The sequence below is a fragment of the Phaenicophaeus curvirostris genome, chromosome 10 (genome assembly GCF_032191515.1).
Source record: "Phaenicophaeus curvirostris isolate KB17595 chromosome 10, BPBGC_Pcur_1.0, whole genome shotgun sequence".
Taxonomy (NCBI): Eukaryota; Metazoa; Chordata; class Aves; order Cuculiformes; family Cuculidae; genus Phaenicophaeus; species Phaenicophaeus curvirostris.
The window spans coordinates 24,318,799-24,346,743 of record NC_091401.1 but is presented as its reverse complement, the minus strand read 5'-3'; the positions used below and the strand labels follow the sequence as shown (position 1 = coordinate 24,346,743).

At 41.9% G+C, this 27,945-nt stretch overlaps 1 protein-coding gene across 1 annotated transcript; it reads left to right on the top strand.

The window, feature by feature from the left end:
* Positions 1-9: 9 nt before the first annotated feature.
* Positions 10-27,945, top strand: GMPS (guanine monophosphate synthase). The gene is made up of 16 exons (XM_069865128.1): positions 10-112; positions 6,677-6,858; positions 10,076-10,190; positions 11,777-11,874; positions 12,784-12,887; positions 13,470-13,663; positions 13,987-14,152; positions 15,690-15,841; positions 16,438-16,611; positions 18,206-18,311; positions 19,609-19,724; positions 20,583-20,708; positions 21,821-21,936; positions 24,005-24,135; positions 25,718-25,890; positions 27,392-27,945. Exons 1-16 carry the CDS (start codon positions 86-88, stop codon positions 27,491-27,493), a joined length of 2,082 nt encoding a protein of 693 aa, XP_069721229.1. The 5' UTR covers positions 10-85; the 3' UTR covers positions 27,494-27,945.

The window sequence follows — 27,945 nt, the reverse complement described above, 5'->3', positions numbered from 1 at the left end:
CGCGGCGGGACCGGGCTCGTCGGCGGCCCTTTCTTCGTTTCCTACCGCCGCTGCCCCCCCACCCCACCCCAGCCCCGCCGCCCCCATGGCCCTGTGCAACGGGGACGCCAAGGTCAGTGCTTTGTGCCGCCGCGACGGGCGGTTGGCGCCGCCGCACCGGCCACGGCCCGCGGCGGATGCCGCCTTGGGCACGTGGCGGCGCCCCGAGCCCTCCCGGTGTCCCCCGAGCCCTCCGGCGTCGCTGCCGGTGTCCCCCGAGCCCTCCGGTATTCCTCCCGGTGTCCCCCGAGCCCTCCCGCATGCCCCGCCGGGGCCCGGTGTGTTTCCGTGGGTCGGGTACCTGCCCCGTGCCCCAGGTGTGTGCCCCGCATCCCCCGTGCCCGGTGTCCATTCCCGCATCTCTGGTGTCCGGTGCCCCCCTTTGCCCCGGTGGGGTCCTGCGGCCCCGGTGCCCCCCTTGGCCCCGGTGGGGTCCTGCGGCCCCGGTGCCCACCCTGCGTGTCCTCCGTGCATTATCCCTGGGATTCCGGTGCCCGCCCGGGGCTCTCGCTGCGTTCCCGGGGCTCTGATGCTCACCCTGGTGACTGCCCGTGGTCTGGTGGCAGGTGTGTTCCCACATCCCCGTGTCCACCTGGGGTGGGTCTCGGTGCTCACCTGCATCCCTTTGTGTTCCTGAGTCCTGATGCGTTTCCTCTAGGGTCCCGGTGCTCGCCCTGGGGGTTCAGTGTCGTCCCAGGGGTCCTGGTGCGTTCCTGGGGGTCCGGTGCCTCCCGCATCCCCCACCTTGCTCCCTGCACCACCGGCTGCGCTGAGAACATCAACTGATTCCACTGTCCTGATTATGGGAGGATTCTGATGATGCTGGCTCGTCGTGTGGCCAGATCTGTTCAGTGCGAGGCGAGGGGGATTCCTCTACTCTGGATGCTTTTAAGGCTCATCTTGACAGGCTTCTGGGCCACCTCACTTACACTATACGTCACCTAAAAGGTTGGCCTAGGTGATTCCTGAGGTCCCTTCCAACCTGGCATTCTGTGATTCAGTGAAACCAGCTATGGCTAGAGGTTTCCTAGCAGGGAGCCACGCGTTGTATCCGTTTAGGAATGGTGACTCGTTCAGCCAACTGGAGAGGCAAGTTGGTGCTCCTCGTTGCTGCAGAAGCAGGCAGGTGTGCCTGCACGGGACCTGTGACCCCTGGGGTTGCCTCGCTCCCTCAGCATCGCCCCGGGTCCGCTTTGCAGCGACAGTGCCAAAAACGATGGGGGTCAGTGTAGCTCTTGCGTGCCCGCGTGATAAAATGACCCTTGGGCCTTTATGGAGTAGAACCTTTTTCTTGATAGTGCAGCTTCTGTACCAAAACCCTGCAAGAAGAAGAGCAACGAAGCTGGTGAGGGGGCTGGAGAACAGGCCTTATGAGGAGCGGCTGAGAGAGCTGGGGGTGTTTAGCCTGGAGAAGAGGAGGATGAGGGGAGACCTCATTGCTCTCTCCAACTCCCTGAAAGGAGGTTGTGGAGAGGAGGGAGCTGGGCTCTTCTCCCAAGGGACAGGGGACAGGACAAGAGGGAATGGCCTCAAGCTCTGCCAGGGGAGATTTAGGCTGGACATAAGGAAAAAAATTTTTCACAGAAAGGGTCATTGGGCACTGGAACAAGCTACCCAGGGAGGGGGTTGATTCACCTTCCCTGGAGGGGTTGAAGGGACGGGTGGACGAGGTGCTGAGGGACATGGTTTAGTGTTTGATAGGAATGGTTGGACTCGATGTTCCGGTGGGTCTCTTCCAACCTGGTTATTCTATGATTCTAAGTTGTGTCAAGCCCTTCTGTAGTAGGGTAAAAACCTTCTTCTGGACTTTCTATCCAGTTTGAAAGAAAATGTGACTCTGACAGGGTTTTCTTAAGTGCTCAGTTGGTTCCCTGCTGAAGCTTTCTGGCACGCTTATCCTTGACCATTGACTCAATCCCTGTTCCTGCCCGGAGCTGCTCTTGAGGGCTCCTCTCCACAAGGCTGGTTGGTCTCAGAGCTGGCCGTATGATGTGGAGCTTGTCTTCCCTGAGCCGTCTTCTTGCAGGAAGCGGGTAAGGAGAGCGGTTTCCGCAGGGGCCGGGTCCCAGCAGGCACTGGAAAGCTGCATGCGACTTAGGCCAGTTCAGGTTTGTCTGAGATGACGGCTGGGAGCTCTTATATGGGCGCTGGAGGTTGCTTGAAGTTACTTTGCTTTTATACTCTTGAAAAACAGTGAGTATGTGTTCTTATACCTGCTTAATTTTAATACCACAGGGAAACAATTAAACTCTTGTAAACCTGTGCTGGCTTGCAAGTGCCAAGTTGAGGTTCCTGGTTTCGGCTTGTCCTAAATTACTGTTGTGAGTGAAAGCTCAGGCTGAGGGCTGTGGTGGAGGGGCTGCTGCTGCAGACTGGGCTCTGCCAGGTGCTTCTCTGTGCTCCAGAATACGACTGTTCTGTGTGGTAATATTGTTTATAAATTGCATTTATGAAAATTCTGCAAGCGTGTGGGTGTGTGAAATGCTGAAAAATACCCTGATCTGTAGAAGTGGGCTGTTAGGGACCTGTAAACTTTGTTTAAAGCTCTGAGTAGGTACACTGAGGAATAAGATACGCGGTGTCCTTAGCTGGTAATGCAAGGCAGGTCTCCTACCACCACTTATTATAGAACTCATAATTAATTTTTGATACAAAAAGCCCCAGCAGCGATGGAATCTTTTTCCTTACGTTACTATGTGGTCGAGCTGAAACGATGGATTGAGACTGAACTTTGTTGTGTGGTTGGAGGTGATGATATGTTTTATGTGACAGTTGGGATCTCAGTTTGACGTCTGGGGTCTGTGAGACAGGGAAACGGCAGTCTGGAGATATAACGTTTTGATGGTGTCATTGGTTTACTTGGCTCAGCAGTTGCAGAGGAGAGCAGGAATCTTTCACATGCCTTGTGGTTTTCAGGGTGATTTATGATTTAAATTAGCTGAATATAGACTTCCCCCCCCGCTTCTTCTCTTGGCATACACAAGATCCATTCTGATTTTAGTCCCGTCTTGGGACATTGCAGTGGTGCCTCTGTTCTGCCTCAGCACCTGAACTGCCTTGAGCAGCTGTCAAACCAGCTTTGACAAAAGTTCTCAAAAATAGCAAATTCTTCAGGTGGTTGTGAAAATAGACCAGGAGAAGACAACTCTAGTTATACCTCTATTGAGGTGGAAAAGAGCTTTTATTTCTTCAGGTTGTTGTGAAAATAGACCAGGAGAAGGCAACTCTAGTTATACCTCTATTGAGGAGGAAAAGAGCTTTTATTAGAAACCAGAGAATCCTCACTAGGAAGAGGTGCTTGCTGCAAACCTCTGGGCTCTGGTGTCCTCTCTACCTTTCCCCTAGCACGTGTGCATTATACAAACACATGAGCTCGATTGCCATGTTGGCTGCAAGTTGACAGCATCTATTCTTTTTTTATTGTTATTTATTTTATTAAATGAAGTTTCCTCTATTAAATTCAGATTCAAAGTCTCTAGTCTGGAACTGTGCCTTGAAATAAATAAAGCCAGATCCTGTAGTGACTTACCGCCTTTCTCCTTCCTCTTTTTTCCATGTGATTTATGGTACTGTTTCTATTGGGCTCTCTTAAGAGCTGAACCTCCTGCAGCTTTACTTTCACTCCAAAGTGAAATACTAAAGCTCCTCTGACGCAGTCCATGTGGTGACGGTTGCCTGTGGTCATTCCCAGGATGGACCTACTCTGGGGTTGTGCTGCAGGGTTGCCTACAGGAGGAAAGCACAGTTGGCAGCATCCCCTGTAGTGCCAGGAGGAAATAATTTCAGCCCCTAGGTAACTCTGAGCCCACATCTAAGGGAACGGTGAGTTATTAGGCCATGGATTGAATGATTTGGTTTTTGTTTTCTTCTCTTTTTCCCCTCTGCTGACTTGCACGTTGCTTTGCTCTTCGTACATCTTCTGCGTAAAGCAATCTGTGCTGCTTAGTGGATGCAGGGCTTTTACTGGATTTTAGCCCAAATGCCGTTAGCGTCATCTGAGGAAAAACCTTCTGAGCTCTGATTAGGTGCTGGCTTTTGAGATTTTGGGTAGGTATTAATGGTCTCCCAGCAAAACCCAGCCAATGAGCCATTACTTGGAGCCTTAAGCAGACGTGTTTCAGGGCTACAGAAATGATTAAGAAGCGGTTCCAGTGTTGCTGCAATTGTTTGTGAAAGCATCGCTCTGATCATTGTGCAAAATGATGCTGTAGTTCACAAGAGTGAAGAACGTAGGAAGGCTCAGTGACGGGGAGGGGGTTTGCTGAGCCGGAGCACACAGCCAGCTCGGGAGCAGAGTGGTGGCACTGGGTGTCTGGGTGACAGCAGCGCAGAGGCTGGTCCCGTTCAGGGCTTGTATCACCGTCCTGCTTTTCCTGAGGAGAGCGAAGGAAGGCACGGGTTCATTTGAGACACAGACCTACTTACACTCCCTTATGCAATGTTTCTCACACTACTGCCAAGGTAACTGTGAGCTCATTTTGTTTTCACGCATGTCTCCCCCTCAGCTGTAGCTTGAGCCCAGCTGCCTACACCTGACTGCTCCGAGCGACTCGCTGCCTTCAGGGCAGGGCGCTGTAAAAGAGCTTTATTTACAGATATAAATGCTTGGTCACAGGTCCATCTGAGCTGATGCCAAACCCAATGACTTGGGTTTAGTATTTTTTAATGTAAAAAACAAATTGTAATTTTAGTATTTTGTGAAATGTAAAAATTAGAGTTGTATTGCTTTCTTCTTGCTCCTTCAGCAAGGGCTGACTTTGCCCCCGTGGTGTGCCTTGTGCTCCAGAGGGAACTGCTGATGTCCCACTCTCATCTCTTGGAACGCTGAGAGGGCCGTGGAGCTCTGTCCCTTCATGGTATGAGCTATAGCACGCTCTGGAACAGTTTAAGGCTTTTGATAAAAAAACAGCACTGGAAGGAATAGTGTTTGCTACAAGATGGGATCAGGAAAGAACAAGGATGTTAGTCTCTCTTGCAAGAACTGCTAATTTAGAAATTGCGATCTGAAAACACCCAGAATTATTCTAAAAGCGATTCCCTCCAGGAATCTGGTGACCTCTCTTTGTCCGACTGGGGGGTTGCAAGGGGTGTTTGCTGCTAAGGTTTGCTCTCCCCCAACACATGCCCTTTTAGTTCTGTAACTCAAGGCTAGAAGTCATTAAGAGCTCCCCATCGGGCTCACTCAGCTACCAGCTGAAGGAAAGAAATGAAGTAACTGACTCTGAACTGGATTTAGGCTTTTGAGGGTTTTAGCATTGTTTTTTCCTGCTTATGTCCTTTAATTTAAATAAAGCCTTTTCCAGCTAGTGTAAACTTTGGAAGTTTGCAACGTGCTTGCCTTCCTTGGAAAATTTGAAGACGGTTATCTGAGATGTCTCTTGGTAGCTGAGGGAGAAGGCTCAAAGGCGACCCTTGCCGTGTATTTGCTGGGGAGAATCTCTGCCAGGAGGATGATGCTGTCCTCCAGAATGATCTGTGGTTGATGTGGGGTGATTATCTGATCTGCGTGGAAATACCTTGGTGTGCTGCAGGCTGCCCCAGCTTCCTTTGGAGCCTGGGCAGCAGCAGTGGGAACCTCCTGTGAGCCCTGGGTTGAAGGCTGCGTTGCCTCATACGACATGCAGAACAACTCTTAACATGTCAGAATTAAAACTTAAAATGGTCATAAGCTTCAAGAGGTGTTTTGAGGCAAGGATTGCCAAAGTAAAACCCTTCTTGGTTTTTCCTTCATGAAATTGGCAAGGAAATGGTGTAAGCTTTAAGTTAAGGGAAAAACACCCTCAAAGTGAGTATTATCTTTAAGGAGGAGAATTATTTTCTGCATTTATTTCTTGGTGTTTTTTTTACAGTGTGGTTGAGTTCACATTCTTCAAGATCCTCTAATAAAGACACTTGGATAGAATAGCTGCATCTTCACAATTTCTTTTAAAAACAGGAGAAACTTGCCCTGCCTTTTCTAGCCCTTTTTCAGATTTCGCTGAAGTTGGCGAACAGATTCAAATGTGATGAGTCAAAGAGAACCACTGCTTTGTTCTGATGTACGTTCTGCTTGAATGCTGCATTCAAAAGTTGTTTTTTTAAAAAATCATTTTAGCAGAGACATTTGTTCTCAATTTCCCTTTTCTATTCTCTCTGTTAAGTGAAAGTTCAGCCTATGAGGCAATGTGATGGAGAAAAACATTTTTCTTCTGACTGCACTGTCCTGTTTTGCTTGAGAAAGAGGCACGTGCTCTTAATTATCATAGGGTGTACTGGGTTTTTTATGGAACTGTAAAGTGGAAAAAGCTGGAGTGACTGTAGTGGTGAACATGACTTCTTATTTATAGAAAGCTCTGCCTTCATTAGCTTATTAGCATTTTTTTCCCCCTAATTTACACTGTGTTTGGTTTTGGGGATGGGGATGGCATGTTTGTGTAGCTGCTTGGGAGGGATGTGCTGTTGATGTGTAGCTCCTTTATCTTGATGATACACCGGTCATTATAAACTGGAGAGTTTTTTAGAAGGTTCTCTGCTAGTCTGTGATTTTAATCGTTAATTAACATATAGGCAACTTGGACAAGCTTTGCAGATATTAAGAGATCTGCCTTAAAGCCTGCAGTGTGTCGCCATCAAACACTGACATGATTGCTGTTTGTAGCCGGAGAACACCGGAGGAGACCTCAAGGATGGGCAGCACCACTACGAGGGAGCCGTTGTCATACTCGATGCTGGAGCACAGTATGGAAAAGTCATAGATCGTCGGGTGCGGGAGCTGTTCGTCCAGTCTGAGATCTTCCCTTTGGAAACACCAGCCTTTGCAATCAGAGAACAAGGGTTTCGGTAGGTATTTTCCTGCGGTGCCTCTGCCTCTTTGCTTGTTCTCTTCTTCCAAACATTATTGGGGGATGTTGGAACCACTGGTAATTGCCTGGGGCTTTATGTGCAGTCGCTTTCATTGTAATGATGTTAACAATTGCATCTTTAGCCAATCCACAGAAACACCTGAGTTTTGCTGGGGAAACTTGTGTACCAATACAAATTTTGTATGTTTGCTTCTTTATGCCTTGATGTCATTTTAATCATTTCCATTTGACAGTATAATTTAAGAGGTTGCATTTTAAATATGTATCTGCAACAATTTAGATGATCTTGTTGTTTTACTTGTTAAACTAGGGTAGCTATTAATCAAGAAAACAAGTTTTGTAAGTTTCTAGAAATTACTTTCTTGGTTTAATTAAAAAAAAATAACCCCAAAAACCTTAACTTGGATGCTGAAGATATTGTGGTAAATCACAACAAACTCTTTCTGGGAAGTAACAAAAAACCTAAAATTAGTGCTCAGTGTCTGTAGCAAGAAAATGTCTCCCAGTTTAGTGCTTTATACATTTCTTTGTTTTATTAGGCCTGCCAGGGTGTGCCTCTCGTGTGGGAAAAACGAATACCCTGAAGCCTACAAATCATCAAAGACCTTACTTGTCAGTTTGGTACAAATCCAGGAATACGGGGCATGTGTGCTTTTCAAATGAGTCCAATAACCTCCCCAACCTGCTAGCCGCAGTCTTAAAATTACCCAACAATCAAGTCTTTTAGAGAGGGACACACCAAATTACTGGTGTAAGAAGAATTCCTGCCATCTCCTGCATGTTGGATTAGAGGTGCAGGTCATAGTACTAGTGATGTTTTGTCTCTGACCTGTGCTGCATTGACGCACATTTGTAGTGGGAAGACCTTTTCCCCCTTTCTTTTCACAGTTGAAGATTCTTCAAAGACTCGTGGTTGGACCTGTGGGACTTGTCATTCCAGATGATTGCTCTCTAAAATCAGGCAAAACCTTTTCATTAATGTGTCCCTTCTCAAGGTTAAGATACTGGTTTCAGGTTATTGGTTACCCAGACTGGTCAATAAGCTTCGTGTTCACAGTCTCAGTCAATCATTTGCATCGAGGAAAACTGAACAAGTGCCGGTGCCAGCTGTTGGGTGCCTTTGTTTACTGCTGTAAAAATGAGTTTGTGGTTTTACTGCAAGATTCCGATATATATTGCCTGTGTCATGGGAATAGTCAGGTTTCCATGTTTGCAGCACTGAACCGGCTGAGGGGCAGCACTTTGGTCTGTGCTGAGGTTTGAGACAGGCAGCTAGATTAGACATTTTGATAAATTGTATTTACGTGATGTGTTTAAAAAGCCAGCCTCTCTGTTTTCATCGTTTTGGAACATCTCTAGTGACAAGTTTTGTCTAAATGGGACCTAAGCATTAGCAGTTTCCACAGGATCCTGATTTCCACAGGGTTCCTGATTTGCGTTTAACCCATTTAAGCCAACAGGCTTTCCAGTGCTAGCTCAGGTTGGTTTGGAAGAGGTTTAAGGTAAACCAGAAAAGGGTATACTCATACCAACACAAGAAGATACGCAAGAAATAACAGGATGTTGCAGTAAAACTTATAAAATCTATACCCCATGCTAGTTTTAATTTCTTCTCAACAGTTGAGAAAATGCAGGTTCCTCTCTCACACTCAATTCATAATATTTTACACTTTAATACTTGGGCTGATTTGATAGCCTTTCTGTGGGGTTTTAATTGGTATGAAAAAACAATATGAAGACTCTACCTTTTGAATAGGACAGTGTAGAACTATTTTGAATTCTCAAAAGTGTTCAGCTTGTAGGTGTAGCTACGTTTCCTTTAATTAGTGTTCTGTACACACAGCACTTAGGCAAGTGCTTCTGTTTGTGGAGCTATTAGAAGCAGTAATACCACCAGGCATTAAGTGTTCAGGCTCCTTGTAGCAGCATCTGAGCTTAGGAAACGCATCGTGTCTCTGACTTGAACAGAAGTGCCTGTACTTATACAGCAGGCACTAGTTGTCAAGATTGTTCAGTGTAAAACTGCATCTAGGAAAGCTGTGTGCTTATTCCAAACCTCGCTTGTAGATCTGACATACAAAGAAATAAAAGCTGCCTCTTCCAGCTTGCGAGCTGCTGTACTCAGGCTCTGAGAGGTGCCGCTATCCGGCCCTCCGCCTCGTCCCCGAGGAGCCCAGGCTGGGCGAGGGTGGGGTGGGCTGCAGGGGAGACCTGGCTGTGTGCTGTTGGGAGCAGGTACCCTGTGTGACTGCGGCTGAGAGGTGGTGTTTGGTACGTGGGCTTGTTACTACATGATCATTTCTGCCTGTGGTACAGATGTTGTAAGCACATTGCCCGCTTCTGCTGCTTAAAAATAGCAAAATTCTATTTTGTTAGTACTCGCATGACAAACGCTCTAAATAATGCTAGAAGAAAGCCTTATTAGATGCATTTAATCCTGCGTGTGCACCTTCTCTCTTGTCCTGTTCTGCATTTCTCAGTCTGAATAACAAATTTGATGTTCTCTCTGAAATAAACAGTATGTGAGTCCAAGGTCTGGTACACCCGTGTTCGATCCTGGGCCCAGGCCAAAAACCATTGCCCAACTGGCTGGTGCTTCAGCCATTCGCAATCTTGCAAATCATCATGGTGTGCAAAAGCTCTCTCTTCCCCTTGGAAAAGATTTATCTTTCTGTTACAGTGTGAAATATTAACTTCCAACCATACATGCTTGCATGTCTTAGACCTTTAATGCACAACTTGTGCCAATGCCATCTCACTTTCTAATCAGGATGGATTAAGGGACGTTTTCTTTAGAAATTTTGGAGTCTTTTTTGAATGCAGTGCCATGTCCAGATGGTGCAGACACCATGAAGCATATAGATCTTGACGCTAATATTCCACCTTTGATCCTAGCCCTTGTGCTCTCATAGTTGACACTTGGATATGAGGAGTTTGAAATACAGTCACTTTTTAAGATGGGTTATATTTGACTTTGTTTGAACTGATGAAATACCTCTCTGGTAAAGCTGCTGGTTTTGACAGCTGTAGCATAGTGAAATTAAGCTGTATGTTAGGATGTTTGTCTTAAATTTTATATCAGAATCTAGAGTTCTACGAGTGTTGTGAGACAGTGTCAATGTTTAAAGCAAACACTTCATTTACATTAGAATGTGTTTATTTGAGTTAATGTTTTCTTTATCTTTTGTCTGCAGAGCTATCATTATATCTGGAGGACCAAACTCTGTGTATGCGGAAGATGCACCGTGGTTCGACCCAGCGATATTTACAATAGGAAAACCAGTTCTTGGAATCTGCTATGGCATGCAGGTGCTGTTGAGAGATATGTTTGTCTATAGCTGTCTTCTGTGCCTCATTTCTGATTATAACAGCAGTTCATGTTCAGTTATTTTTTCAAATATAAGCAGTATGCCACGTGCGGAAGATAATTTTGAATTCCTAATCGGTAAACTGAGCATGCTGCATATTTTTCTCCTGGCTCTGCCATACCAATAACATAAATGGCTTTTTGTTGCTTAAACTCTGTGAATTGAGTTCCACGCTGCCTTTTTTTGTCACAACAAATATAACCTGGCAGGCACTAACTAATTCTGTTTAGTACATATTGCAGAATGTGCCCCTTATGTAAACAGATGAAATAGTTTTTCCCTTTGGTTTTCAAGTGTGGAATGTTTCTAGCACAGCTCTTCAGAGTGTTTAAACACTCCCTCCCAAAACATTTGCCTATGTTGGCCTAGTGATCCTGCAGTGATCTAGGGTATCCAAACCGTGTGAAGAAACAAACTTCCAAGGACATGAGGGGTGGATTAGATGCTTGACTTCTACTTATGCATCTTTGTTTTTTCCAGGGTTAAGGATTTACTAGGCCTTCAAAGGTGCTGAATAATGGCTGGAAAAACGCCTTTAGAAAGGCTCTTAATTACAGAAACAATGTTGGCACTCCCTGTTCTAAAGGGAAATGTGTGTTGTATTAAAATCTGCCTTAAAATGCCAAGCAAGTTGAAAACCATGTTAGCTAGCCTCAAGCGGGACAGCTCCTTAAGGATGATTTTATGGAAGTGAATCAAGTATGTGTATTAATGCACTGCTACTTCATTATAGAAGATAGAAATTGGGCAAGCATAATAAGTATAGTATCAAACTAGGTAAAAAAAGGAGTCTTAAATATCTGAAAATTAAAGTAGTTGGAAGGGGAAACTGCAAATATTTTTAAGTTACTAGTTACATTTCCAAGGAGAAAAAAAAAATCTTTATTTTGAGACTTCTGAAATCTCAGATGCAGATAACTCCAAACGACAAGGTAAGGTTTTAGAAAGGAAAAAAACTGGTTGGAAATATCACTGTGATATAGCAAGGATTGTTAAGAGTCACAACAATAACACTGTAAGGGAGTAGACTCAGGTTTTTGACTGGTTCTTCAGATTCGAGAGGCCAGATTTTGAGAAGTTTAAGTCTTTCTGAGGGCTCTTAACTAAAGGATAGAGCAATCAGACTTTTGTTCAGCACCTTAACTGTTTTGATGATAACTGGCCTTGGATGCTCAGCTGATTTGTAGAGCAGCCATTTATAAGTGCAAGTAGATGTACACTATTGAATTTGCTTTGTTTTGCAAATCTCTACCTGTTGTCCACTGCTGTGAATTCCTGCTGCTCATTGTGTGCGACAGCAGGCCCCAGTGATGCTGGCAGAGGGGAATGAGCTCAATACAGAACAATGAGTGATTTTTGAAGAAAATTTTTATAATTTTGGAAAACAATATATCTAATGAGTATAATAATGAAAAGCTGTGTTGGTATGTATTGGAGGGCTTGAGCTGTTGTCAGTCATAGGCAGACTGAAGTATAAAGGGATACTGGATTGTGTGGTGCTTCATTTAGTGTTTTTCTATTTGATAGATGATGAATAAGGTATTTGGAGGTACAGTGCACAAGAAGAGTGTTAGAGAAGATGGAGTGTTCAGCATCACCCTGGATAACACATGTTCGCTGTTCAGGTACATAGAAATTTTGAGTTATCAAAACAATATTGGAAATACCAGTCTGGAGTGTGTTCATCAGTAAGCAAGTTACTTAGCTGAACAAATACTTAGGCATAGATTCTCAATTGTCTCTAGAAATGCAGATGTATTTGCTTGGAATATTATGTAAACGCCTTATTTCAAAGTAGAACGCCTTCCTTGAGGCACCGTAAAATGTACCACAACATGAGAATCTTTGTTATGCTCCTATATCCTTCTGCTTTGCAGTGCATTACTCTTGTATTGGTTGGCACCCATCCAGTTTTTGAACGGTAATGGAAGGCATGAAATCGTTCATTTTCTGCCTTCCTTTAAAACTGTGATGTTTTATAAAACCAGAATTAGATTTCTAGTTAGTTTGTCAATGCCTCTCAAATTCCTTGTAAGAATTCTAACAGTTTGCTCACACCTAGTGTTCCAGTTATATTAACTTTCCCCAGGGGACCACTGCAGAATGTTATCCCCTGCCTAAAGTCTGAGGTGCCCGAATTGTCCTGAATACACTTAGTTTTGAGTAAGAAAACTTAATTTCATTGAAATTAAAGTCAGGACTCCGAGTCTCCTGATAGACTCTAGCTGGCTCTATGTGTCAAAGAGGGGATATTTCAAGATTAACAGGTTTATAAAAAAAGTACAAACCCTTCTGAATTGAGAGATATCATCTCTTGCATGAAGAATGTGTTGTGCAAGAACTTATACAGCTTCCAATGGAGACATCTCAGAGTTGGAGATGACTTTCTGGGAAGGAAATCTTGCATATATTTCAAATGAGCCCGGTCAATCAAGATAATTCTTTTATGGAGATTCTGAGGGCTTCTCTTGGAAACAGAAGTTGTTGGATCTTTCCTTTTTTTTAGTTTATTCTAGTTTTTAATCTGTGTTTAGGGGCCTTCAGAAGGAAGAGCTTGTTCTTCTCACTCATGGAGACAGCGTGGATAAAGTAGCTGATGGATTCAAAGTGGTTGCACAGTCTGGGAACATTATAGCAGGTATTTATTCTGTCCTGAAATTGTCTTTTGATGATGTCTAAAGGGAAGAATTTCAAATTTGGCTTTTGGAAGTAGGCTTTCGTAGGGCAGTGGCATTGGGCAGTTTCCTTACTGTTTGTTTAATCCCTCTATGACCAACATTTAACTTGCTGCAAGGTGCAGAATTGCAATCTACTCAAAGTGACCCTCCAGAGACTGTTAAAAAAATGGAGTGGTGGTTCTCACAAACACAGCCCTGCACAGCTTGGCCATCAAAGCCCTTTTAGTGTTGGTGCAGCTGTGTCAGTGTGGGTTGGTTGCAGGGTTGTGTGAGGCACTATGTGGTGAGGTAAAGATTAATGTAGTTGATTCTCTGTTTTCACTAGGATGCCTAAATATGTTCTCCTTGGTTTCTGACGGATTGTGTGTTCTGGCTGTGTAACAGTACATTTGTTCCTAATCTTAACCAGAATCTCTAGTTTTGTTTGGTAATTTGTACCAAAATATGGCAGAATAACTAATTCAAAAAGCATATGCTTGATTTTCTTGGCTATGCATTTCACTTCTCATTTTTGTCATGCTCATTTCTTTGCATTAACGAAGGCATAGCAAATGAATCTAAAAAACTATATGGAGCACAGTTCCACCCTGAAGTTAGCCTCACAGTGAATGGAAAAATGATCCTGAAGAATTTCCTTTATGATATTGCGGGATGCAGTGGTACCTTTACAGTGGAAAACAGAGAACTTCAGTGCATTCAAAATATCAAAGAGAAAGTGGGCTCATCAAAAGTCCTGGTAAGTAGTAGATTGAATTGAAGCTGAAAGGTAATTTCCAAAAGCCTGACAGAAACATTGGCACTTAGAGTTACTCAGGTTAATTTGAAAAATGCAGTATTGTCTCAATTAGGGTCGTACATTAAACAGGTTTTGGAAAGTTCACATAACTGGGTTGATACGTTGTTTGACTTCTTTTCTCCCAAATCATTGTCTTCTAACTCATGGAGAGGTCAATAGTAGTCTGTTCTGATCCTCATAGTTATATCTGAATTACTTGTTAACACTTTCCCTCTATACAGCTGACCAAATTTTGTTTTTTTCCCTTTTTTCCTCATCCTTAGGTTTTACTCAGTGGCGGGGTGGACTCAACAGTGTGTACTGCTCTCCTGAACCGAGCTTTAAACAGAGATCAGGTCATAGCTGTACACATAGATAATGGATTTATGCGTAAAAGAGAGAGTCAGTCTGTGGAGGAGGCACTCAAAAAACTTGGCATTCAAGTTAAAGGTACCATAATTTTATTAAATATGCCTAATACCACTGACAATGTGGCCAGTCTCTTAAAATGTACGTTTAGTGTGTTTTTTCATTGATCTGAATTGATCTTCACAGTCCTCAGACTTTACATAGCAAAGCGCAGTTGCTAATGTGGAACAACCTAGGCCTATTCACAACATTTCTAGCCTTGCTTATTTGATAGGTGAGTGCAATGCACTGACCCATCTCTTCACTTCTTGAGGTCTGATATCTGCTGTTGGGGCACAGCAAAGCAGCAGATAAGTCTCAGTCACTTATACTCATTCATTTTTCCGCTGATGGATAGATAAATAATCCCTTACAGCTGGTGCAAAACTCATTTGATTCCAGTTTTCTTCAGTAGCTTAGTTAACTGTCCTCTGCTGGGGCTTTGTTTCTTGTCCTTGTTCTCCATGTTTTTAAACTATGAGCTCATTTGGGTGATTAAAATGCTATTATAGCCATAATTACCTTTTCAAGTTAAGTTTTTTGCTTTCCTGGATTCTAAATAGGTGCAGTTTAGATGATTTTGCAGTAGCTTGTTGAGAAGGAATGCATTATGAGATTGCAGAAAGCACCTTGCCATGGCTGATGAGAAGGTTTAGATTTCTTTGCCTCCTGAAGTATGAGGAGGTCTGAGAAGACAACTTATGTATGTTTGAGTTGTGCAGACAACGAGGGCTATTTTATGTTGCCTAGCTGATTTATTTCATAAGTAATAGCTGCCTATTCCTGGGGCTGTGTGTAAGTGCTGTTGTCAGGTGATCCTCTTATGTTTTGGCCACGAAGTGTGGCACAAGATGAGCAATGCTTTCCACTAGCCTGACAGTGTGAAACAGCGCAGGGAGCTTGCACATTAACATTTTGCAGATAGGGCTGCAGTATCGTGATGCAGCGAAGTCTGAGCTTTGTTCTATGTGTGTCTTTTTTAAAAAAAATTAATTTTACTTTTTTTTTAAGTCAAAAAATCTATACCTTATTCTTGCACTCTGTAGACCAATAAACCTGGGCTCTGGCAGTCTGCCAGAGTAACAAATTGAGGGAATCCCTTTGCTACAAACGTTCCTTCTGTAGATTGTGGAGCTCGGTGCTGGTAAAAGGTGCCAAAGAGCCTCCTAGCTGATCTCTGCATTGAGAGCCTCTCTAAATTAAGAGGCATAATGTACCATGAGTAAGTAGTGCATCATTTAATTTTGGTTGCAGAAAGGCCTTGGGGAAATACCTTTCTGTAAACTATTCAAATAAAGCAAGTAAATGATAATCTAAGAGGGGAAGCAAGAACTGAACTTACACACGGTTGCCTAACCCCTTAATATGAAAACAATTGCCCTCTGGTGTAGGTTAATAAGAGAAGTAAAATACTTGTTACAATTAATTCTTAAGGTATTGAACAGCCCTATTTAACACAGTTAATAGTCAAAGGACTGGAATTATTTTTATTTTTAAAGCAGAGTGAAACTTTTTTTTTCCCCAACCTTGCATAAAATCTTTACTTCCTTTGCCAAAACATCCCTGTCGTTTCATGCAGTGGTGAATGCAGCTCATTCATTCTATAATGGTACAACAACTCTGCCCATCTCGGATGAGGACAGAACTCCACGGAAAAGAATTAGCAAGACCTTAAATATGACTACAAGTCCGGAAGAAAAAAGAAAAATTATTGGTGACACCTTTGTTAAGGTAATATTTATAATTATTTGGTGGTTGGGGTTTTTTAATGATATGATTTCTAGATGTGTCTTCTACGTCAGAGTGTTCTAAAATACTGCATTCAGTGCTACCAGTGGTATAAAGCTGTGGTTGAACTGAGAAGCCATTGGTACGTTAGGCCAAGCCTAACGGTTCACAAGCATGGTTCACAAGCATTGTAGTTCCACTCTCATGTTTGGATATGGATTGTTGGTTGGCTGCTCATTTCTGTTGCATGAACTTCCATGGGATGTTGTGTCAGCAGATTGATCGGTGATGTGAATTGGGGGATGCTCCCATCACTTCGCTGAAGAGGAGCCCTTTTCCATCTGTCAGTGATCAGTGTTGTTGATGCAGGGAGAATGATGTTCCTATGGGCCGAAGGTATATTTTGCATTTTCTGCTCAACAAAATATGGGATTATAGGACTATTTCAGCAGTAGGCTGGTGTCACTATTTGTTTTCCTGGAATTTTTTGTGCTTTTGCAGCTTAGTAGCATTTCTTAGGCAATCCATTATCTTCCTTTAGACCTTTGACAATCAAAAGGTAGATCAGGACACTTTTCTTTTTTCTCTCTGCTTTCTAGATTGCCAATGAAGTTATTGGAGAAATGAATCTGAAACCTGAAGAGGTTTTTCTTGCTCAGGGTACCCTCAGACCTGATCTCATTGAAAGTGCTTCCCTTGTTGCAAGTGGAAAAGCTGAAGTCATCAAAACTCATCATAATGACACAGAGCTGATTCGAAAGTTAAGAGAAGAGGTAAATGGAAACGAGGATAGTGGTGTATCCTTCTGGTTCTCCCAGATGTGAAGCTGAGTATCAAAAATGAACAACTGTTTTGCAGCTGTCCCTTGTTCATGGGATCGTATTCCAGATTCTGTTGTAATATGGTGCAATTCATTATGCTTTTTTCTGGTTGGTAGATTCCCAAAGTAGTCAAAATTGAGTGTTGCCCAGCGTTGGATACTGAGGAATATGTCAACAGGTTGAATGTGGATTCATTCAGTGTGAGCAGAGGTGTTCTCAACTGCAAGCTGAAATCTGTTTCCTCACTCTTTTACTTTTTAACCCTCAAAACAAACCTGCATCCTAGTAAGGAGACAAAGTGATAGCAAATGTCTCTAGCAGGAGAGTAGTTTAAGACTTCTTGGGCAACTTTGTTCTTGTTCAGTTGCAATTTGTGATGTAACAGGTCACTTATTCCTGCTGTTGTATCTTGTTCTGAACACTAGGCAATGTCAGTAACCTTTTGGTACCAATGGTCCCAATCTGGCACGTTATGGATTCAGGCAAGATCAGTGACAGTGCTTTAGGGAAAAGATAATCAACTCTTGTTGAGAGAGAGGGCCAAAATTCTCCTTTTGTTGAACCTCTAGCAATGTTCAGCACTGCAAGTATTCTTGTCTGTCTTAGAGAGAATGAAAATAATACACTTCAGTGAGTTGAAATACAGGATAGTTCTTTCAGGTTGCCCCAGGATTGAGTTCTTTCTGTTCTTATGCAGCTTCTGCATCACGTTACTAGTAACCTGATCGGGTGTCTGCCAGCAGTACGCTAGTGGCACACAGTCTGTTTACCAGTTTTCAATTTAAGAACCCACAAATCTTTCCGAGATGGCCCGACATGGGCATCCGTGGGTGATGGCCAGGAGGCTGAAGGTGGTATGAACACAGGAGGTTGAGCTGTCTGAAGATAAGCAGCCCCAGTCCTGTTCCTTTGATTGCTCTCCCGTTTGATCCTGCTTAGTCCAAAGCGCACGAAAGCTTCTTGTATACTTTTTTCTTAACTGTTAGCTTATGAAGCAAATGTAGAAGACTGCCCTGCTTTGCCTTTTCTGACATTAGAATGGTAAATTCTCCAACTTTATTATAAAATAAGAAAGAATCAACACATGAGGCATCAAAGAACCATTTTGGAGGTTGTGTGGTTATTAGTAAGCGCTCAACTTTAGAAGAGAAAGTAACTCACTGACCCACACTTCTCATACTGTACAAAGTACTTGCAAGTCTTTTAGATTGGTTTGAACATATAAAGAAGAGAAGAAAGGTCTGAATTACACAAGACAGTGCAGGCTTGACCTCTAGCTGTATCTGTACAGTATGAGCCATAGATACATCTGGCACGAACTTAAAACTTCCTTCTCTTAGCCTCTGTCCTGTGACTGTTTTTTCGAAGCCTGCATTCATATACACGTTTCTTTCCAGTGTTTATGAAAGTGTAGGCAGCCTGTGCTGTGAAAAGCAGGCCAACTTGACTGCCATAACCCAAACATTTGAGGCTTTTTGTTTGAAATATGTAAGCTGGCATGTAAATGGCTGTTTTTTTTGTTGTGTTTTTTTTTTTTTTTTTTAAGGGGAAAGTAATAGAACCACTGAAAGACTTTCACAAAGATGAAGTGCGAGTGCTAGGGAGAGAACTTGGTCTTCCTGAAGAGCTGGTTTCGAGGCATCCCTTCCCAGGTATGAGAGTCGGTCTCTGCTACTTAATGAAGGGCCGTGGATCACATCAGTATTGTTTAACATATACTTCACCTGTAGAACAAATTTATGTTGGAGCCTAAATCTTGCTTCTAAACAGGAAAAAAAAAGGTGACTTTATTAGCTTTTACGGAAGCAGGACTTTTTTTAAGGAAAAGAACATTTGGGAGCAGCTTTATTATGGATAGTGATTAAGGTATAATTCTGTAATTGATATTACTTTCAGCTGCTTTAGTTGTATAAGCCAAAGCAAGAATTATAAGTGAAGTGCAGCTGAATGCTGCCTATGCTGTCAAACGTATCTTGCTTGAAATAATGGCCTATATCTGCCTGCCTCTCTAAGGGGTGTTTGCTGTTTTGCAAATGATTGCATTGAAAATAAAAACAGTTCTCCACCCGAAAACATTGAAGTGTATAATATAGGAGAGCCCCCATCCATTGTCCATTCTGTGCATGCGTTTTAAAGCTGTCCTGGCACTGTAGGCACTGGTAGAACTTGAAGGCTGTTGTGCTGATGCACCAGAAATGCAAGAAATGATGCAGAAATGCACCAGAAATGATCACCTGAAATGCAGGAAGCTGTCTTCAGACACTTGCAGATGCTTTTTTATAAGTATCTAAAAGGTCCAATAGCTGTCAGAGGTCTTTAAAAACAGTCAAGTTTCAACTATATGCCAAGCAAAGTGAAGGGGGAGGTTTGTTGTGGGTTGGGTTTGCCATCTACCCCAATTTATCACCACTAACTGCTGCTTTAAACAACCGTTCTGTTTAAGGTGTAGGTGAAGGGTGGTCTTCTCTTCCTGGTAACTAGGGATTGGATGTGGGGAAATGGCCTCAAGATTCTAGGGGAGATTTAGGTTGAATATTAGGAGGAATATCTTTACTGAAAGGGTCTGGAAGCATTGGAAGAGGCTGCCCAGGGAGGTGGTTGAATCACCATCCCTGGAAGTGTTTAAAGATGTAGTATTTCAGGACATGGTCTGATGGTGGACTTAGCAGGGCTGGATCAATGGTTGGACTTGCTCTTGAAGGTCTTTTCCAGCCAAAACCATTCTGTGACTCTGTAAACAATGCTTAAATATACAGAACAGAAATACTGTTCCGGAATGAACTGCTTATATACTGTGCGCTTTTTGTCTTGCAGCGTATTAAGACAATTGGAGTGCGATGGCAGTACATGACGTACTCAGTGATGGGTCTGCTCTTCCAGCTGCTGTCACAGTTTAGATGAAAGTTTCCTGTTATTTAGTGTTAATGCTTTCTCAACTTGGCATTGCAGGTCCTGGCCTAGCAATCAGAGTGATATGTGCTGAAGAGCCTTATGTGTGCAAAGACTTTCCTGAAACAAACAACATTTTGAAAATAGTTGCAGATTTTTCTGCAAGTGTTAAGAAGGTAACAAAGTTGCTAAATTATAATGTGCATTAAAAAGTAGTATGATCATTCAGTAGAGACCTGTGCTGAGATTTAAGCTGCTAAAAGTTTCAAACTACTGATTTGGTCCCTTTAAGGAGCCGTGCATTCCAGTACAACTTTCTTGAAACCATTTGGTATAGCAGAGTAGAAATTTTTGCTCTGTGACTGGTGAGATTTCTCCATGACTGAAAATTTTTCCCTCCCTGAAATAATTGTAATTTTCTAGATTTGTGTACCCTAACAATCACTGAATGTCTAAATGAAATGGAGGAGTGAGGAACTAGTGCTTGCCAGATGTCCTGAAGTTTTTAATTGATGATGTTTATATTTTGAATATTTTAATTATGACCTTCATGATTGCTGTAAGCTTACTTAAATAAAACTACTTGGGGCTAGAAAGCTGTAAGCAGAGGTCTGCTCTAAGTGTAAGTCCGAAGTTCAAAATTACTTCCAAAACTCTGAAGGGAGCATTTCCTTGAGAATTTGTTGAATTGTAGTGTAGTGTAACGGGATGTAGGTTTGTTCTGTATCTGAAATCAACAACAAAAAAGAAAAGTATAGCTTTGTGAAGGAGAGACTGACTATAGGAAAAGAGCTTCACCTAAGGCCTTGGAGAGCTTCAGCTTAAACTACGTGCGGTCCAATCAGATCAAATTCCTTTTGCTGAATTTTAGTTCTTGAATGAAAGGTATTTTTTAAATATTCCAACAGGTAAATGTGGACTAAATTTAAGAAAATGTATGCTTCTACAATATAAATAAAATCATTATTTAAGTTCTGTTTGAGCGCTTGAGGGCTTTTTTTAATCAAAATTTTTCTTTCTGCATCATTGCACAGCCACATACGTTGCTGCAGAGGGTCAAAGCATGTACATCTGAAGAAGACCAGGAAAAGTTGATGCAGATCACAAGCCTACATTCACTGAATGCCTTCTTGTTACCAATCAAAACTGTGGGCGTACAGGTAAGATTCATTCCAGGGATATTCTGAAAGCCACTTCATAGTAGTGTGGCAGGCTTTAGTGAAGCATAATAATTGCTGCTTTAAGATTGTAAATAAATGGCTTGACTCAAGAACATAAACTTGAAGTGGCTGTGATACCTGTGCTATTGTCATTTGTCAGTGCTGGTGTAGTGCACAGGTGTCAAGATATCTGAGTAGACACTTGAGTAAATGCCAGGTATTGTGTTTAGGCTATCATTACAGCTGAATAATGCTGGTCACTTACAAGCAGTTTCTTCGTGATGATCATAATCTTGTAGATCTCTACGGTAATCCTCCTGCCCTTTTAAGGCCTGGGAGTCCCAGGCTAAGCTGGCCAAAAAACCCATTGCTTCCTGCATGTGAACATGCTCTCTGCCCTTTCCTGTACTTTCTGGAGTGGTGTTATATCCTTATTCCTGAGATGAAAGGAACCAGAGCAGTGCAGACTATTTGGGGTCGGGGAACACTTGAATGTGTTTGGCATAGTGTTCTCTTTCCTTACACTCCTTTGCTAATGCCATGTGCCTTTTGTGGGCTGTCCTGTGGTGACAGAAATACAAACCAAATCCAGATGCTGAGCTGGCACGCTCATGGAATAGTGTAGCAACATGGAAGATTTCTTTACTCGGGTGATCGTAGGTGTAAAGTACCTTTCTTTGCACTATCAGTGTGGAATTACATCTCTTATCAGCCGCTTTCATCTTGTGCGCTGCTTCTGTAACTCTTTGCAGTCGGCTTTTGTTACTATTTTAAATAGCAGTGTCAGCAGCAGGTTTCTGTACTTTATCACAGGCCTTCCTTTCTCAGATGGTGTCATGAGAATACCAATACACAATCAATCCCCATGTCGTGTTCACCTTATATGAATCCTTCCTTTTATACACCCTTGTTAGCTTCTGAAAGGTCTGTTGTCATTCTCTGTGTTTTCTCATTCACTTGGTATCTCTCCACGTACTGAATTTACCAGCTTAATGTCTCCTAAATGTTGGCACAAAACATGGTCCTGTAACTACAGTGTGAATGGGAAAGGATTGTGAACTATTTTGGCAGCGAAGTTAATGTTCCATTATTGTTTGTCTTTTAATTTCTAGGGTGACTGTCGTTCATATAGCTACGTTTGTGGGATCTCTAGTAAAGATGCTCCACACTGGGAGTCTCTCATGTTTCTTGCCAGGCTCATACCACGCATGTGTCACAATATAAACAGGTAACTATCTCAAATTATCTTTATTCCTAGTGATCTTTTTAATATATGGAAGTTCAGCATGCACAAGCATTCTCTTATTCAATCTGTGATAGGATTTTTTTACATGTCGGACAGGTATATCATACAGAGGCTGCAAATACACAGAAAATCAAATAATAGGTTTATTTCTGGAATTACTGGCTTGGAAAAGAAGTAGTCTATCTCGGTTTTTTTTTTGAAGCACTTGATCAGACAACATCCAATGTCACTTATGCAGTATCTTATTTGAAAGATTCCAAGCCTGCTTACGAGTTGTAGTGTCACACAGTATTTTTGTTGCTTTATATCAAAAAGGGAATTTACGTGGGACTGTCAGTTCCAATGGCGCATAGGAAATCTCCAAAGCTAGGCAGTTTACTCTTAACTGTTAACTCTGTTGTGAATATGCATTTTCTAGCTACTTGGTTCTATAACTCTTCTAGCAACTGAAGGTGCCAAGATATTAAATCAGGTCTGGAGAATGCATATCCTCCTTGCCTGGCTGTAGGCTTTCTGACAAAACTGCTTGTAATTGCTTATAGCAAAACTTTATTTTGGCACGTAAGTGACACCTACCAAAAGAGGTGTTATTCTTAAAGGTGAGATCTTGAATTGCAAGAAAAGTCTTTAAACTAAATGCAGAGGGAACAAAAGAAGGCATAAAAATCAGGATTGCTTGTGCAATTTCAAGATATGTGCTGGAGTTACAGCATTTCTGTCTTCTTTTAAGCTCTTCTGGATTTAAAACTGCCCTCCTTGAATATAAAACATCCTGGTAAAGCAAAACTCCCAGAGGTGTTTCCAGAATCTTTCATTGCTGTTTATAGGGACAGTGAAGCTGACAGTTGGAGGAGTGCACTGAAATAGCTGGTCTAGTCCACAGCTGTGCTTGCAGACTTTATATTACAAACAAAAATGCAGAATGTAAACCTTGCGTATTTTTCTGCTTTGGATTTTATTCAAGTATTTTTGGCATGTGTCTGCAGGCTCAAACAACAGGAGCTGGGGTTGTTTAGCCTGGAGAAGAGGAGGCTGAGGGGAGACCTCATTGCTCTCTACAACTACCTGAAAGGAGGTTGTGGAGAGGAGGGAGCTGGGCTCTTCTCCCAAGGGACAGGGGACAGGACGAGAGGGAATGGCCTCAAGCTCCACCAGGGGAGGTTTAGGCTGGACATTAGGAAAAAATTCTTTACAGAAAGGGTCATTGGGCATTGGAACAGGCTGCCCAGGGAGGTGGTTGATTCACGTTCCCTGGAGAGGTTTAAGGCACGGGTGGACGAGTGCTAAGGGGCATGGTTTAGTGTTTGATAGGAATGGTTGGACTCGATCCGGTGGGTCTCTTCCAACCTGGTTATTCTGTGATTCTGAGAAGAGCAGGTTCATCGTAGTAAATCCTTGTATGAGGCCTCTTGGACAGTATTATACTTCGCTTTTTGCTCTCCAACATATGAACCACAATAAATGAGATTATAAAGATAAAGCTGATGTGACTCCTTTGAATTAGGAAGATAGTTTATTACAGATGCAGCTAGGTAGATTCATTTATTACAGTGTTAGTGCACTGTAATGAAACCACAGCTATCCATTAACAATATGATTTACTACCTAATGGTATTTTTTTTGTGGTTTCCTATTAGGAGAAAGGATAGAAATCCTAAGTGCTAATTAAGTAGCTTTCTTAGATTAATCTTAACTGTTAGTGCCATCAAAATAAAATTGAAAAAAGCACTGTGATACCTCTGAGCTTGCATTTTTGGTTTTTGTCCAAAGGATTTTTCTCTTGAATTAGTAATATTTAGGCTATTGCTAGTCTCTAGCAAACCAAAATAAACAAATGCATTTTGACTTCCAAAGCTAGTGTGCATGTCACATTTATAGAGTGTACGCATGAAGTTGCATCAAGCTCTGATTTATAGCTAGGGAGCAAAATCAATTATTACACATTTTCCTAGTTTAATTTTCTCACTGCAATAATGATGCAGTCTTTAGGCAATCTCTTTTACACCATGTATGCAAAACATGTCTTTCTACCATCCTATTTGTTTTCCAGAGTTGTGTATGTGTTCGGTCCACCAGTTAAAGAACCTCCTACAGATGTCACCCCCACTTTCCTGACAACAGGAGTCCTCAGCACTTTACGTCAAGCTGATTTTGAGGCTCACAATATTCTCAGGGAGTCTGGTAGGTACTTTGCCTCATCCTGTGAATTAGACTCTTCAAGATCCCTGCAAACCTAACTGGACATAGTTATTATAGTGGTACTGTCAAACTCTACAGGCTTCTCTAATATCTCAAAAAAAAGTGAGAAACTAGCGGATTGAGGGCAAGAGTCTTTTGAAAGCTGTAGAAGCTGATGGCTAATGCTCAGGAGTTGCTAGTCTTTCTGCTAGCAGAAATAATTGTAGGGGATCTGGGGGCATTGATGCTTGCTGCTGACATGCCACAAAGCTCTGAGATGTGCTTCACTGCAGTGCCAACCTGTGCAAAACGTACTGTTAGCCAGCTGGAAGCCAACTGAATTACTTCTTGTTGCTGATGATCTTTGTCTTCAGCATTTACCTGAAGTAAATAGACTGTATAAAGAAGCTTGACAGTTTCTAAATCATGGTGGGTTTTTTGTGTTGAAAGAAATGAGCCCAAGTTCAACGTTTCTAATGGTGATGACGCTCACTACCTGCGGTGGTTTCATATTTCTTAATTGAATGCTGTATTTGTAAAACCAACCACTTCAGGCTGGCAGACAGCAATACTTAAAACCTTTAACATCCAGGGAGTTTGCAGTCTTCTGTGATACAGTGCATGGAGTCTACGAATATGATAGTTCTGAGGTTCAGTTTTCTTTTTACTTTGTTACATTTGAAGATGTAGTGTGTGTCGGAAGCAGTTCATTAGACATGCCTATATTTTGTATAAATCAAGTTTAAAAGGGTAGCTCATTTAGAAAATACATATTCTGTTTGCAAAGTTGTCTTAACAGCATTTGTACAAAATTAGCCTCAAAATGGTGATGATAACACTGTCATTTGTGTTTGTAAAGCTGTGGACGTGTCACATTAATTTTTGGTGACACTTGGCTTAGTGTGAATGAATTGCTTCCAAAAATAAGATGTGAGTTTTTTAGTGAAAAAGACTCCCTGTACCAACAGCTGAAGCCGGTGCAAGCAGAGAGCAAGATCCTGCATCACTGTTAGACTGGTTCTGCAGGCTGCTGCACACCCAAATATCAAACTTTTAAATCATTTCAATGCAGAAATTGGGAGCTTTGTGTATCGGCTTTCAGAAGGACACATTTAAAAAGGAAAAATAGTGAGAGGCGGTTGTCCGGAGTTACTGATCAACCACCAGCTCTGTAAGAGCTTTCTTTAAATATGTTAAAGACTCAGATACTTGTGAACAGCTCTTTACTGGGCTTGATATGGGAATAGATAAAAACCCATGTGGGAAGGAAGGTAGATCCTGAATTGCATTCACAACGAATTAAAGGGATAACGGAGATTATCTGGTTTTGTTCTGCATGCCTGCAAATGCCGAAGATTATTTCAAGTGGCAATTTGAGTGGTTTTAGTGTATGCACCACTAATTGCATAATTGTGTAATGAGTGTGATCTTCCGAGGTGTGGTAGCAGTAGCAAGAAGATCCTAGAAGACATAAACATAGCTCCTAGTGTATCATTTGAAGTATGCGCTGTAAAGTCTGTTAAACTTCTATCACATTTGTGTCTTTCAAACAAATTAAAGCACTTTGTACTACTGTTTTCCAAAGGTTATGCTGGAAAAATTAGCCAGATGCCAATAATACTGACACCGTTGCATTTTGACCGGGACCCCCTACAGAAACAACCTTCCTGTCAAAGATCTGTGGTTATTCGAACTTTTATTACAAGTGATTTTATGACTGGCATTGCAGCCACTCCTGGTAATGAGGTTCCAGAAGAGGTAATATGGGTTTTCAAGTTTCTTCTCAATGTGAACTAGTATTGTCAAATGACTTGTTGACCTTCTTCCCTCTCTCTTAATTTTGTAACAGTTTTTTGTCTCTTTCATAGTATTCGTTGGGGAGAATGTGGTGATGTTTGGGGGGAAAAAAATGAGAATCTGGCACATGGGTGGGGCAAACTTAAAGGCTTTCCATCAAAGTTGAGCCAAATTGCCATCAAATAAAAAAAGGAAAGAACATTCTGACTATTCCTGGGATGTTGAAATTAATTTTTTTGCATCAGTAATTGGAAATGTTATGGGTTACTGAATGGCCTTTGATCCCCACTTCTGATTTTACTGGAACCTGCTGTTTAATATCTCTAAGTATGCTGTTTCTTATTTTGGTCACTAAAAGGATTTAAGAGTCAAGTTCAGGCATATTTTTCCACGAAACTTTATCTGTGTCCAGTTCCAAGTACTTTGATCTCTGAGAATGCAGTGTAAATGAAGGGCAGGAATTGACCTTTTTTAAACCATATTTTAAAAGCATGCAGACATTGTTTAGTACTTGTAGGTAGCTGAAGTCCTCTGCTTTAACGCAGCCTATCCATTTAAAAAGAAATGATTAAGTTGCCATGTCAACTATTCCATTTTATAAATTGAGGATTCATTTAGCCTTGAAGTTTTTGTTAAAAAAACCCAAGAACCAGACATCACAAAAGCCACAATCCAACAAAACCCCCCACATTCTTCAAAATGTAAAGGCTAGGTAATAATGTGGTAACAAAATAGCAGAGATTGTGGAAGATATCTGTATTTATAGGGAAAATAATCACATTTGATTAAAAATTTTCTCTGTTTTTCCATGAAGAGCAATGCATTATGTAGTTTATACTTGCACCATAAAACAGCACATCATGTAAGCAGCATTGTTGTGAACTGGGATTTTTAAGGAGGCTAAACTTAGATCAGTAAATTCTTATCTAGAATACTTTTGCCTAACATGAATTTATTTTGAGCTCTGGAGAAGAACTCTCAATGGATATTCGTCCCTTTGGATGCCTCTTTGTTTTGATTTTTTTACCATTAGAGCTCCCTTTTTTTGTTTTGAAAGGGATTTCGCTCATGCTGTTGCTTTGTGCATGGTGGTGGTTCAGCTGGAGACGATGGTCTGAGAAAAGTCTGAAAACCATTGATACTGAGATAACAGCTATGTTCCTGCTGAACTTTCAAGATATAGTTTTGAAGCTGAAGAGCTGCTGCCCTGAGGGCCATTTCTTGTGATTGACGCCTTGGTTTATTATCAGTGCCAAAAATCAGAAAGTTCCAAGTGTAACTGCAGATACTGTGAAGCTAGAGGCTTTCTAGAAGTTGATCTTATTTCATAATTGGTGGTAATATGCTAATAGCTTTTTCTTGTGTGTAACAGAACTAGTGTGAACAAAGTTTTCATCAGGTCTGTTCTACATGCTTTCTTCTGAGTTGTTGTTGTGTTTTTTTTTTCCACTCTCTGCAATAGGTTGTGTTAAAAATGGTGGCAGAGATTAAGAAGATTCCTGGCATTTCTCGAGTGATGTATGACTTGACATCAAAGCCACCAGGAACAACGGAGTGGGAGTAATTAACTTTTTTTCTATTAAAGTACTGTGTGCAGTCTAAATCATATCAGAAACCATTCCCAGTGTTGACATGCAGTACTGTGAAAGAGTGACTGGAGCTGCTACATCACATCAGATTCCTCTCCTGGAGCATAAACCTGCGGTTAAGAGCTGTGCTGGGTATGATGACTAAGTGGGGCTGAGGATTTGTACGGGTAAATAACAATGGCAGCATTGCCGGTGCGCAGACAGATTCCTATTGCTTTTGCCTTTGTCTTACAGATTTTTCCTGTTTTCATGTGGTTTATTGTTAACTGTCATTTCAATGTCTCTTTAGTTTTGTACACTGTGTAAAAAGAGACAGTTTATTTACTTCTACCAAAAGCATCTTTACAGCCTAAAACTGTAAAATGGATTCTTTGTGACCAACTGCTTTTGAACGGATTTATTATAAATAAATATTTTGCCAAATGGA